The following is a 14,379-nucleotide window of genomic DNA, read 5'->3' as shown; positions in this document are numbered from 1 at the left end:
CAACTTGAACTTGTGCTGGATGTCTTTGCCATTTATTGATACTGGTTTTAATGATTGCCAAAAAAGACAAACAAGCACAAAAAACATGAATTATTCTGTCCTCCAAAGATGGTTTACTAAAGATACAGGTGCACTCTGCACCTGCACTTTTTACACTTTTATTGTTGAAATACTGTTAAAAAAAAAAAAAAAAAAGCAACATTTTATAAAGTTTTCTTCAGTCATTTTATTCTTGTGTGCAGATCTTTCTGTGTCCATGAACTGTTATGACATTTAAGACCTACAGCAAGCATCTCAACAAGACAAATTTGGACATTCATGTTGATACAGCTTTTATACTGTATTCGTTCTTCACCAAAGAACCAATGAAGAATTTCATCCAAACTCAGAAATACTTAAAAACTAAAAAAAATTACAGGATAGTACTGCATCAGATTTTTCCTCATCCTTCTTTTTGGCTGGACTGCAACAGCGGGTCTGGCTATATACAGTAAACTTGATATCCTCTTCCTGTTGTTGCCATGGCTTCTTACGCTCCATATGTGCCTTTGGCCTCTTTGATCCGTGCTTGGAAATCACAACCCATAGATGGCGTCAGTTATGGATGAGCACTAACTGCAGAGTGACCAGTTGTGCAAAAGCGGGATAATATACAGTGAGCGGGTCACTATTGCAAAATAACCCCCTTCAGGATGATTCAGTCACCCTGTACTAGCTTGTTGGGGTTCATTTTGCAATAATGATTCACTCACTGTACTGTCTATTATCACTTACATATTATACTATATTACACATAATTTTGCATATTGAATTATCTTCATATGATGTAATTTTTACAATAAGTCATTTGATTTTAGTTACTTTAACCTGCCTACCACATTTTGACACTCTAATGTTGACATCCAGTGAGAAGATATAAATGTAAGCTTCACCTGTAGCTCTATATGAATCCAGCCAGGCTTAACCTGACTTATGTATATTAAGCTTGGCTCTACAGAGTTCTACATTTGGATCTCTGTGTCATGAGGTCTTAGCTACACATGATGAGATTGTTCAGTTTTTATAATTAGACGTGGCATTTGTATGAGCTCAAGCTAAACTGAGCCAACAGCTGAAAATAAATTGGCTTATTTTTGAGTTTTGCTTTCTCTGATCACTTGACCTTGGAATAAACACGTTAAACTGCTGGGATTCAATTATGCCCATTTCATTCCATGCAGACGACTGGCTTCAAAACAGCAACGCAAAGTGCTGTAATCCAGGTTTTCAGTTAAAAATATTTACCAACATTGATTCCCTCATTGGCAGCATTGTCCCTGGCTCCTCTTCCTCTTTTCTGGCAAGGTTAACTTATGTGTTGTGTGTATCTGTGCCTGCCTGGGTGTGTGCTTGGACATGTGTGTATCTGTGTGCTGTTTTTTTTTTTTTTTAGTAGCTGTTTACTATTCCTCCCTCAGCTCTATATATTGATGTGATGTTGTAGGATGGTTCCTTAAAAGGGAGCCAAGGCTGACTCCTGCCCTCAAGGTCACTTTTGCCGAACCAAAATCAAAAGCCGCAGGTGATTGACGCACAGAGCTGCAAGGCTGAAAAGTGTAATTGATTCATGGAGAAAAGAGGCAAGAGTGTGTGTGTGTGTGTGTGTGTGTGTGTGTGTGTGTGTGTGTGTGTGCGTGCGCGTGTTGGGAAAACATGAGACAATGGATTGCAGTTTAGTCAATGCTGGGGGGCAACAGAAAAAAGAAGAGTTTAGTAGGAAAGAGTTTAGTACAATGAAACCGGTGACACCAGAATTGAATAAACAAGTAGGAGCAGAGGGCAGACAGATGAACTGGAGGGTGTATAACTGTAATGCAGACTGTTTGTCAGCAGGATCAGAGGGCAACTGTAGAGGAGTTAACTTGACCCAGCACTTAAACGATGTTCGTGACCCAACCCGTCAAATGCACACAGCTTTGAATATGAGGCTCACGATCAATAGGAATTCCAGTGAGGAACAGAAAATGAATTCTGTTTAAATGTCTTTGGAAATCCGATGACCTCCAGTGATTTCCCATCAGAGCCAGTGCCTTGTTGTGTGTTCACTCACAAGCCAGTAGATTAGATGGGAGGACAAATGGATGTATAGATTTTAACTCTTTGAAAGTTGGAGTGAGGTCACATTGTATGGCATTTTGCTCAAGATGATTTTTGCTCGTAATGTATGGATAAAATGGTACTGTATATTATAATCCCATAGATGTCTATGTATTCCCTGATCACGTACATTTTCTAGAAATTGGATTGAGAACCTATGCTATAGGTAAAAGAAGTAGACGTCTAACTCAAATAAATTGTAAAGTAGCATTGAAGACATGAAAAAGACAATATTTAGGATTTATCTCAATATTATTATAACTAAATTCCATGTTAAATGAAAGTGATTTCCCTGTCAATTTAATGGAAATGTCAATTTAGACTTTTATTTTACTTTTACTTTTCACCTTGATATTAAAAAAAAAAACATTGTCCAAAAACATATTGCATGTATTGAGAGCCATTTAAAACCATTAATCACATTCATATTATTAAATGCTTTTGTTATTTTTTGATGGTTTGCACAAATCTGGATGTGACTTTTTGTGATCTGGCACTGTATTCAGTCTCAGTATATTCCATTAACTTTTGAATATCTTTGCCTTGAACTAGGTTGAGTGGAAGACATAAACTGTGTTATCTTTTTGACAGGCAAGGATCACAACTTCTGTGGGTAAACAATGTCATTATGGTTTGTGAAGTGTGGCTATCATTAGCAGAAGTAGCACCAGCAGCCTGCTCTCCTTGTAGGAGCTCAGCTCTAATTGTCAGCAAAGCAAGAGTAGTCAGTTGAGGACATCAGCTGTCAAACCCTGAGTATGTGCATCCATCAAAATCGCAGTGGCAACAGTTAATGTACTGTAAACTACAATAAAACAGCTATAAAACAGCTCACCACCTCTCCTTCCTGCTTCATTTTAAGTCCTTGAAAGTGTCCCCAGTTAATAGGGTTGTGTTCGTTAACAAGCCTCTGAAGTCCTCGTCAGGAGCATTATCACAGCGACACACAGACACAGGCGGGTTTATCAGGCCTCTCTATGGCAGAGACAGCAGACTGCTCCGAAATTAGTAGCACAGAGAGGGAGGCAAAGAGGCAAATAACATTATTACACATCGCCAGCTGTGTCTGAACACCAGGAATGCCAATATACTGGTTGTTGTGCAGACACATAACACACATAGAGCACAGGGTTACCTCCACAGTGCGCTCTGCCGCAGACCTTCTGAGGTGTGAAGTGTGTGCAGGGTACAGTGCTTCTCATTATGAACAGTAGTGTTGGCTTTGGCATCAGGAGAGAAGAGGGCAGCTTGGCTCAGCCAGCAGTCACAGCAATTTACAGGTCTGTCAGAGAGAAAGAGGTCGACCAGAGGAGAGAATTAAAGAGCATTTAGAGCTGTGAAATAGACTGCAGTCGGGCAAAGTGAGCCGCCGGTGGATATATGATGTGTTCATGTTGACTTTACTTCAGGGTTTTTATTATGGGGATCTAAATGTGTTTGCTTTATTATGCAACACTTGGCAGAAAAAAACATGAATCTGGGGTTGTGAGTTTCAGATGATGTGTGTGTATTTGTCGTGCTAAGTTCGAGATTTTTCCAAGGTTTAGTAGCAGAGCGCCTGGCAAATGCCTGATAGCATCAGGATTTGTGCTTAGTGCCATGATAATCTTGTTTTACGCTGTATTATTTTCTTACTCTGGTTTGCAAATGAAAGCTCTGATCTTTGACTAGAGTGCTATTTGGTGTACATTTTATGTAGATATAGGAATACATCTCTATATTTTACAGGAATATATTCACTGTACTAAATCATAAATTGACCGTGATATGTCATCAGAGATTAACAAAACGTACTAAATTGAAAGACCTGCTCCTCCAACAGCAGTGCTACAGCTAGTGTGCTCTCCTCTGAAATTTCCATATCAGGCCAGAACTTCTGTTTTTGTTAAGGCCTGACAGGAACTGGATTTTTGGGCCTGGTGTCCATCACACAATAAGGGAGTACATAGGTTTTCACTACAGATATACTGGTTGATATTTCAGTGATGCCCTAAAACTCTGGAACAGTCTGCCTGAGGGTCTTAAGGTCTCTAAATCTGTTGAATTTTTCAAACTAAATCTGAGGACATTTTTCTTTCTTCTGAAGTTTTTTTTTAACTTATGGTTATTTTATCTTGTCTTACCTTACAGTTTTTTTTTATTTATTTTATCCTTATTTTTATTGTTTTATATGTTTTATTATAGGCCAATATATCAGAAGACCATATATACAGTAGGTCTGTCTTTAGTTTAGTTAATGTTTATTAGAGATAAAGCTAATGCCAAATGTTCACTGAGTAAGTTAGCATCTGTTCAGGAGTCATAAGAAATCATCAGTAATCAATAATCTTTTAGAAGGCATGTTAATAATGGTTAAATTGAGCAATATGGCAGGCAGTAAGACAGGCAGTTATTGAACTTCATCTCCAGAGAGTGAATTTTCACAGCAGTAGGCTTTTGTTTTAGGATAACAGGCTTAGCTTTACAACCACCCCTATTTGTTCTGTGTGCCAATGACAGTTGAGCAACCTTTCTACCTCAGTCACCTTACTCCCTTTCCTATAAAAGTGACATAAAGTTGGCTAATGTCAGCAAATGACAGTTATAAATAACTGATCAACTGTCAGTGTAAAATTTGTCGTTGCTCTTCTTTGCTTAGAGTTCCTGCATCCTGCAATCGAACAGTTCCTGAGCTCCAAGTCTGGAGAGGAGGGACTGGGGGAAACAACTCACTTCAACTGTAGATAAATTTTTAAATAGAAATTCAACCCATTTAATGTACAGTTTATGGCTCCAATTCACTATTTAATGTGCAGTAACCATTTTTGAATGCTAGGTTCTTCCGTATTTCTCCTTTAAATCTTGCTCTGCCTACAAGAGAAAGATGCTACGTTTGTGTCAAATTTTTCAGTCCTACAGTAACATTTCTAGTGGACTCTTAGTCCATGTCACTGAGACAGGAAGCCGAGGTGTTCAACCTGGGTACAGAAACTGAACAAACATCGGGAGGAGTAGATTTTAAATAACAGTGTTGTTGAAATCACTACGGTGTCAGACTGACTGCAGGGTCACAGTGGCCTCCCCTCTGCTCTCGTCTCCCCTTAGACTCAGAACACAGAATTAAAGGAACGATTTATAGGAAGGAGGCTGCTGGAGATGATGGCACCCCACACTGTAGAAAACAATCCTCCACCTCAGTCTTTACCGTAACATGATTCCTCGTGTGGAATGACCCTGTATCATAAAGATTTAGAGGTCACAGGACTGATACTGACTCTTCTCTCTGTCCTTTGTGTTTTTTTTCTGCAGAAGGGATCTGTAACATGACAATGGACTCCAACTCAATGACAATGCCCATGTCAGACCCCAACGCTTGGGCAACAGCCATGAACAACCTGGGGATGCCTCCCATTGGAATGACTGGACAGCAGCTCATGCCAGGTACCATAGAACACCCAAAACAGAACCACAGACACCTGTGTGTTGAAATTCCACTGGCAAAGATACTGTACTGTGGTATTAGATTTGGCAGTATTTATTTACAGGTATTCTTATTCTATTTCCATGCAAATATTGTAAGAGGTCTGGATATTTTTTTGTATTAGTAATAGGGCTGCACAATTGATTGCAGTATTATCGAAATTACAATACTGCCAAGTGCAATAACCAAATCGCATTTTTTTGAAAAAGGGAAAATGTGTGAGAGAACAGCATTATAACGTACTGCAGAGACGCCCTGGTCTAAAAGTCGCGACCTTCAGATGAAAGACAACATGTTTGTTTGGTATAGACCCCAACAAATGTGACTTCGTTATTTAATTTCATTATCATTTTAATAATTCCTCTTTTTTTTATGAAAATTGTTCAGCAAAAATGATCATTCTCACTAACCGTGTCACATATCGCAATTTTTTTACCACATTGTGCAGTCATAGTCAGAAAGATTATTTTGCTAATTATAGATACTACAATGTATATACACAGGATGTCATAAATCTGGAGGTTGGCCACATCGAGGGTACTGAACATATACAACACAATTGAACTTGCAACTGTTTCCAGTTGTTTTTGCTCACAATGTTCAGTTTTGATCAACCAAATTTAAAGATGTAAGAATAACAAACTAGTTTCCCATTAATTGGATAAATCGGCTGAAGAATGACATTTTAATTGTTTGTGTGTTAATGAAAGCATAGAATTTTGATTGAACCCTTTCAAAATGTACTTCAAGGTTTTCAGCTGTGTATGCAGAAAAACTTCTAAAAACTGCACACTGCACACACGAGCCCAGCATCACAGCACTCACTTATTCGAGGGGGAGAAAAGGAGGTATGTCATGGCTTGGCTGTGGTCAGAGAGATGTGACAGCATCCCGCTCGGATGCGGGTCATGCTTGCTTTGTCCCCGCGCCAGAGTCAGTCCATCTCGGGCACAGCTCAGCGCAATAAAAGCAATAAACTGACAGTGGAAAAGCCCTGTGTGCATTTGTGTGCCAGTACTGAAAGTACTCACCATAGAAGTTGATTCTTTTCCTTACATCCCTCCTCTCTTTACTCTCAAGACACAAGATTCAAATACATTTCTTCTCCGGTCCGCGGTAAACACGGACAGAGAAACTAATTCTCTTTTTAAGATTCTCTGACTGATAATTCAATTTTACAGCAACTTTTCCTGCAGGAGTTTCTGACATTGTGTTAAGGTCTTTCCAAAAGAATGTGCACGCACAGCTGCACTAGTAGAACAGCCAATAGCAACGTCTGGTCTCTAGATGACCTGTGATTGGCTTAAGTCTACCGTCACGGGCCAGATTGCCTTAAGGCTGAAAACAGAGCCAGAGGAGGTGCAGAGGTCTAATTCTGTCTCAGACTGCTTGATTTACAATATGCTGAAAGGTTATTATGAAATTATTTCTCACTGATACCAAAACAATGTTGTCTACCCTAGCTTTAACATTAGTTTCTCAAATTATTGCTGACCAAGTCCTTCTATGTAAATTTTTCAAAGCCTCCACAGGTTTTCTGTGTTTTAGACATCCTAAAATCAGCTTAAATGGAATATTCAACATGTAATCCCTTCTGGTATTTACAGGCCAGTATCTCCAACATGACTGCATATTTGGTTTACTGACCAAGGTGGAAACAAAATCAGTTTTTAGCTTAGATCTGTGTCTTAAGGCTGATTGTCTTTTGTATCTATAATAGATCATTTTAATTCTGTCATTTACAGACTGAAACTGTTTTTGTGTGGAGCCGGGGTTTAAAAATTTGATTTGCAAATTGGAAGGTTTGTTGATGAGCAATATTGTCTTTGACTGCATTAGGTTTCAGGAGTGTAGACTATCTGCTGCTGTGGCTTTGAAGGATAAGTAAGTAGATTCTCGTGTGTGGCCGGGTTGCTCATTTAAAATGTGTATGTAAGAATAAAAAGGATGAGCTGAGTCACCAAGTTAGGATTGTGATGCTGTAAACAGTCTTAGGATGGCATACACAGACAAGCAATCTCTGTCTGACTTAGGTTGATATGACACAAAGTAATACCAGTGAAGATCAGTAGAAAAGCAGCAGGTGTGATTTTCGATCTTTTAAATCTCTGTGTAAGACACATTTCTATGGGTGTTGTCAATGATGCATATGTATTATTGCTTCATTTGTTTCTCACCTTTATTAACTTTCTCAACATTTTCAATCTGTATTAAAGTCTTGATAAATTGCTGATAGTCACACCAAGGCTGGACAGTATATCAGTATTATATCGATATTGTGATGTGAGACTACATATCTTCTTACATATTGGATATGTTTCTTTTCCTGATTTTAAAGGCAGCATTACAGTAAAGTGATCTAAATTTCTGAAATTACCAGAATGTTCTAGCTGTTTTATTATTTGCCTTTGCCTGCTTAGTCATTATATTCACATTACAGATGATTATTTATCAAAAATCTCATTGTGTTTATATTTTGTAAAAGCACTAATAGATATCCTTACAGTATTGTCATATTTACATGTTATTTTACATATCCATATAGAGATATTATTTCTAAGCCATATCGCTTACTCACTTTCACATTTAAGAAGCTGCAATCAGAGAATTTGAACTTTGTTTCTCAAAAATGAATCAAGTTGATTAATCCGTTATCAAAATAGGCATAATTTAATAATCAGCTCATAATTGATTAATCATCCACTGTGCATTGCTTTGAGACCTGCTCCAGTTCTCAACCACTGTCTTAGGAGAATTGAACTAGTGTACATGTCTCTGATGGGGGGGGGGGGCACCCAAAGGAAGCCCACACAAACATGGGAAGAACATGCAAACTCCACACTGAAAGACAGTGTCCAAACTGGGATTTGAACCTATGACTTTTTTGCTGTAAGGTGAAAGTGCAAAGTTATCCAATTTCATAATACTCAGTGATGAACCATCGTCTGTCATGGAGCCCGTGCTGCTGTATCAGAATTGGCAGACATCCAAATTCAGAAATCGGAATCGGATCAGCTCTGAAAAAAGTGGATAGGTGAATCTTTTACTTATTGGATTGAAAGAATTGAATTTCATTTGATTATTTCTCTGGTGTTATTCCAGCATCAAGGAACATCATGTAAGCACAAGGTTGAGCTCCTGTATTCTGATCTACCGCAATAATATTCAGCCTAGCCGATTGTTTTGCTATCTATAACATTAGGTTCGGCAGCACCCTCCCACTCTCCATCTCTGAAGAGTTATTCTGCCATGTCTTTTCTCTCTCCTCAGTAGAAAGCCTTTCCCTAAAGCCTTTTATAAATCACTTCCCACTTCTTAGCCGAAATGCACTTTCATTTTTGAAATATGCCAGGCTTGTGTGTGTGTGTGAGCATGTGTGTAGATGCATGTGTGTATGCACTTGGAGATGAACAGTCTTCCAAATGCACTCCTCTAGAAATATTAAGGCAAGCACAAACACAAACACACACGCACATACACACACTTCAGGCCTGGCATATTTCAAATATGGTAAACAAAGGCCTTTCCACTGAGGAGAGAGAGAAGACACAAGCTGTAGAAGAACTTCTCATAAAGGGAGGAGAAGGGGATGAACTGAACCTAATGAACACCAGATACTGGACACACACATCCATTTAAGGGTGTGTGTTTTTCAGATGAAGAGTGCATTGGGGATGCCAGCGTCATCCTCTTGAACTATGTAGTTATTTATGTAGTTTATAGCAGGTGTTTTAACTTGTCACAGCAGGAAATGCACAGGTCTAACTAGTAACATTAATGATGGGCTCTGTTCCATTTTAAAACATGTTATTATGCCATGCCAGTGATACAGAATGTCCAGTGCCAAAGCCCCGAACCTGGCACACTTAAATGGAATGCAGCTATTAGTCATTTGTCATTAGTCATTAGCTGCACCTGTGTTTGGTGAGTCAAAATGTCAGCTGGAAGAAAGGTCAATTAAACTGCTCTTACACTCAGTCGTCCCAGTTCTGCCAGTTTTTGGCAGTCATACTTAAAACCAGGTGCACATACTAGTTGGTTTTGGACTGAGTTTGCATAATGGGAAGGAAAAAGTGTAATAGACCTAGATTAATAGACACAGATTAAACTCATTTTTTGTCAGCAGTGCCTAGTTCCATGAAGTCTTCTAATAAGGCACACCAGAGAACCAATATGCACAATAACAGGTGGATTTTAATGTAATATAAGGTTATCAGAAGTATTGATACTTTGATACTTTCTTTGACTGCACGTTTTAAAGATACATCTATTAATTACAGTACTGTGGAAAAGATCTTCATCTGTTCAGGCCCCTAACAGATATCACGATTATGGCTATTTGTGTGTGTGTGTGTGTGCGTGCATGTGCATGTATGTGTGTGTGCCTGTGTGTGCATATACGTGTGTGTGTGTGTGTGTGTGTGTGTGCCTGTGTGTGCATATACACACACACACACACACACACACGCACACACACAGCCAATTTATGAGTGTCTTACACTTTGGACGTTGCCATGAATGCTATTCAAGTCAGAAACTGCTAATTGCAATGGGTGGCATCATGTTATAGGTTGCTCCCATGTGCTAAGGTGTAAATTATCTTGTCGTAACGGGTGCAATAAAGTAGGAGTTCAATCTGTAGTACACACTAGCCAGTTCTGAGAGGAGCTCTAATGAGGCAAAATAATTAAACTGTCCTGTGTGGCTTTACCATGGGTGTGCAGGGTCTTTAATCCTCAACTGGGGTGGTACATCAGGCATCAGAAGCGGTGACGCAGAGGGAGGAGAGTCAGGTTAAGAGGACAGCTGTGTCTCCCCTAGTGCATCACCTGGAACAACAGCTGGCGTTTTCCTACCTTTCTCTCTTCTTCCCTCCTTTCTCTTTCTCTGTGCCCCCCCCCACCCCCCCCCCCCCCGCCTCCTCCTCCACCAGCCTAAATTACCCAGCATCTCATTTATATCTCATTACAGCTGAGTCAGCCACTGTAACACACAGCAACATCACAACACACGCTGTTCATTTGCTCTCCACAGAGCTAAGCTCATTTACACACTTGGACTGCACTGAGTCACACTGAGATGCTCATCTGGGCTCTAACAGAACATCTATTAACGTAACCTCAAGGTGAAGCCTGTCCAACAATTGACAAGTAATTTCATAAGGTCAATCAATATGTTATAACTGTTAACAAATTCAGAACTTATTTTTCTCTCCCATATGCACTTATATGTAAATTTTATCATTTCTAGACACTCCAAAGGAATTTTACATATATTATTTACTGAGCTATATTTTCCACCCATGCATTTTTCACTTCACTCAAACCAAAGGAACTTTACTTGTTGAACCCCAGGAGAAAATGTAAGTGGGAAGAGATCCACTTAAGCACTCTCCTCTTGCTTGCTTCTTTTTTTTCCTCAGTTCACAACAAATAATGAGAACAAGGAAGCTCAAGGTTAGCCACTGACAAAGCCCCAATATTTGTAAATTCAGCTTTTTCTCCTGCCTCCAAGTCAACAGGTGACATTTTGAAGTCTGCCTCCGATATCTCATCCTTATCTCAACCTTACAAAACTCCAAAAACTCTTGAAAATCACACTTTATGGACTAGAGTTGAGTGATGACTACCAAATTAGCATATGATGATGACCACAGTTGTCATTGTCACACATCTGTACCGGACGAGAGTCCGACATTTATCCCTGTGCTGGTTAAAAAGGGTCTTTGCCTCTGCAACACATCTGTAACTTAGTTGTGTAGTAGTCAGCTTTTAAAGCTTAACTTAGCCACTAGAGATGTGTATCTCACTGACTGAGACTGATTCGATATGTATCTCGATAGATGCTCAACGATACATCTTAAATTTTTTAAATGGCCAACACTTCGGTTTGATTCAATTCAGCTCTGTCATGATATAATATGATACGTTATGATGCAAAACAAGATAACGTAATGTGTGAATCTTTACATTTTGATTCGATTAATGCTACATTTGTAGAGTGCTATTAGTTGCCAAAAGAAATCCTGATAATTTTACTAAATATAGTAACAGGAGAGACTGAGGGAATGAGACATTACAGTGGTGTTAACATCTTATTATGAGTCTCGTGTAAAAAAGATAATGTAGCCTAAATGACAATCTGTGAACAAACTGTTTAAAATATTAGTATTTTTGCAGTAAGATGATGTGCTGCTCTGTTTCATATGAAGACTGCTGTGGTTTTGATTAGTGTGGAGGAACAGTGAAGTGTTACCTGCTCTCACAGTGACATGACGTCTCTGTGGGTCAGACTTGTGTCTCTGTACTCTGCTGTCAGACACGTTTTGTATAAATTATTTGCAGCAGTGTTTCTCATCTTTCTTATAAAACCCAAAACTTATTCTACACTTGCACGTTATGAATGTTTGGTGGGGCGACACGGTACAATGTCACTTCTGCTGTTTTCAGCACACTCTCTTTTGAGTGAATGAAGAGGAGACACGAAACAGGGAGGAGGGAGCGCTTGTTTTGGGTGAGCACAGCCGCAGGCGTCCAGTTAGAGCGGTGCAGGCAGAGGCAGGAGGAGAGAGAAACCGGAGGAAACTTGCAGTGGCAGCTCCCTGATGCCAAAAATGAAACATATGCGTGTCCTAATGAGATGTATGGATACACTAGTGATGCATCGATTTGTTTCTGATTCATGTTGAGCTTTTTACCCTTACAGGCCGTCTGAAGCGATGCACTCGTATCTTACATGTTAAAGTCCCATTCATCGCATGTATGAGTGAATCGTTACACCCCTATTAGCCACCTAGCTATACTGAGAAAGCTAAGCTAAGAAAACAATAAAGTAAACAACAACAGCTTGACTGAAAGAAACACATTAACAGTGGTCTGCAGAAAAAAAAAAACACTGCTGCCAGCAATGTAAGTGAGTGTCTTGGGTTTGCCTAACTAGTTAGATTTAATAAGAAAATAATAAATGAGACATAATTGGATAATTGCACACATTTGCTAGGTAATTTGAAATGATGCAATAGCAGTTTGTGTTTATCAATGTAATAGTGTGTTTTGGACTAAATATGTTACTGGAAAGGATCAACTTGACCTTTACCAGTCTAACAGGATTTTGTTGGAAATTTACAGTGGATTTCAGTGAGACTCTGTGGCTGAGTTGGCTCAGTTTTGTATTGTTTGTTTTTATTGTTCGTTGTACTTACTGTTGTGATTGTATGTGGAAATTGTTCATCTGTGGAAAAATGTGAATCTAAGCTTTCCAAAGATGTGTCATATGTATACCCACTTCAACATGGAGGACTTGTGACTTGCACTTAGTTCTGATACATCAGATCAGGAACAGTTCTGTATTGGATGGACTTTGTGCTAAACACAGCGTCTGCATGTCTGTTTTTTGCGTTGTCTTGCTTTCATAGTCTAGCCCAGTTTCCTCATGAATTCTTATGAAATCTCTGTGAGCACAAAGCTCTAGGGATACATGATGTGACACACAGTCTTATACTGTCATGCAGTACTTGCTGCCAGAGCACCTTGTGCCTTTGAAGTAATCCAGTTGGATTAGATATTGATTCTCCATCATGACCGAACATCATCTTTGTCTCCTTTCTGTTTCACCTCTATACAACAGGGGAGATTTCACCGTCACTCTCTTTGTCCTTTCTTATTTGATGTTTGAGTGTGTTTTTGCACACATACGAATGGCCGTATGTTTCTTGCATGTAGGTTTAAGTGGGTTTATATGTGTCACTTTCTGGCTCATTCATTAAAAGAGGCTGGCTGTGGTGGAGTTCCTTCATTACGCATTAAAGTTTGCTTCCGTTTCATCCACTGTGAGCCTGGAATGTATTTCTTCACCACCGAGTCTTTCCCTGCCTCCAGCCAAGTGGATTTATCCAGACAGACAGCTGGATAAACACACCATTGTGGGTAGAGCCTTCAACACTGTGCAGCGACTCAAAGCCTGGTGCACATGTTCGATGATGACAGTTTTATTTCTATAGATGGACTGGGCAGCGGTTGTGTATGTTAGCAAGTTATTATTACATGTTTGTATTAGGGTAGTGTTTGGATAGAGGAGGAGACTGGAATCAGGCCATAGGCTGGAATCAAGTTTGTACTGATGTTTATTCTTCATTTATGAAATTTGTAATATATTTACTGTAATAAATCTCAAATTGACCATGCTAAATCATTAAAGAAAGATTCTAACTTGAAATACTCGCTTCTCTGACAACAATGTGACAGCCACGTAACTTGTGTTATTGTTTGCCCATTTCACAGTAATTAATGCTGAAGGTTTACCAAATGAGTGTTTGTTTATGAGTCATAAAAAAAAAAATCATTAACAATCTTTTAGAAGGAGTAGTAGTGGTTGTAAGTGTTAAATTGAGCAATATTTAAATAGAGTCTGGCCAGCAGAAGGCAGGCAGTCACTGGACTCCAAGTCCAGAGTATGTATTTTCAGAGAAGTGGGCTTTTGTTTTTTCAGGATAATCGTAAGTAACGGACAGTTATAAAGTGCTGATCAACCTACTGTATAGGACCCTTTGTCTCCTGTTATTGTCCAGTTATATTGTTGCGCTTGTCTTGTGCTCCTGCAGTGTTCCTGCAGTGTGCCTGAGCTTCACTGAGTCTGAAACAATTCACTTCAACCAAAGATGGTACACTGAGTGGAGAGTCATCCTATTTGATATTCAGCCCGTGGCTCCGACTTGCTATTTGGATCCACAATTGCAACATAATGCTGTTTTCAGTTACATAGTCATGTCATTCTCTTTGTCCATA

The 14,379-nt window shown here is 39.2% G+C and overlaps 1 protein-coding gene across 3 annotated transcripts in view; it reads left to right on the top strand.

Moving 5' to 3' along the window:
* enox2 (ecto-NOX disulfide-thiol exchanger 2) overlaps positions 1-14,379 on the top strand; it is a 195,377-nt gene that overhangs the window by 101,666 nt on the left and 79,332 nt on the right. For all 3 annotated transcript variants that reach the window (XM_084719571.1, XM_084719572.1, XM_084719574.1), the window contains one exon: positions 5,425-5,556. In XM_084719571.1, the coding sequence (XP_084575697.1) occupies positions 5,425-5,556 (132 nt within the window). The remainder of the gene's footprint in view (positions 1-5,424; positions 5,557-14,379) is intronic.

The sequence above is a fragment of the Lutjanus erythropterus genome, chromosome 5, assembly GCF_056507025.1.
Source record: "Lutjanus erythropterus isolate fLutEry1 chromosome 5, fLutEry1.hap2, whole genome shotgun sequence".
NCBI classification, from domain to species: domain Eukaryota; kingdom Metazoa; phylum Chordata; class Actinopteri; order Lutjaniformes; family Lutjanidae; genus Lutjanus; species Lutjanus erythropterus.
The sequence above is the reverse complement of the archived record's forward strand: the minus strand, read 5'-3'. Positions and strand labels throughout refer to the sequence as shown.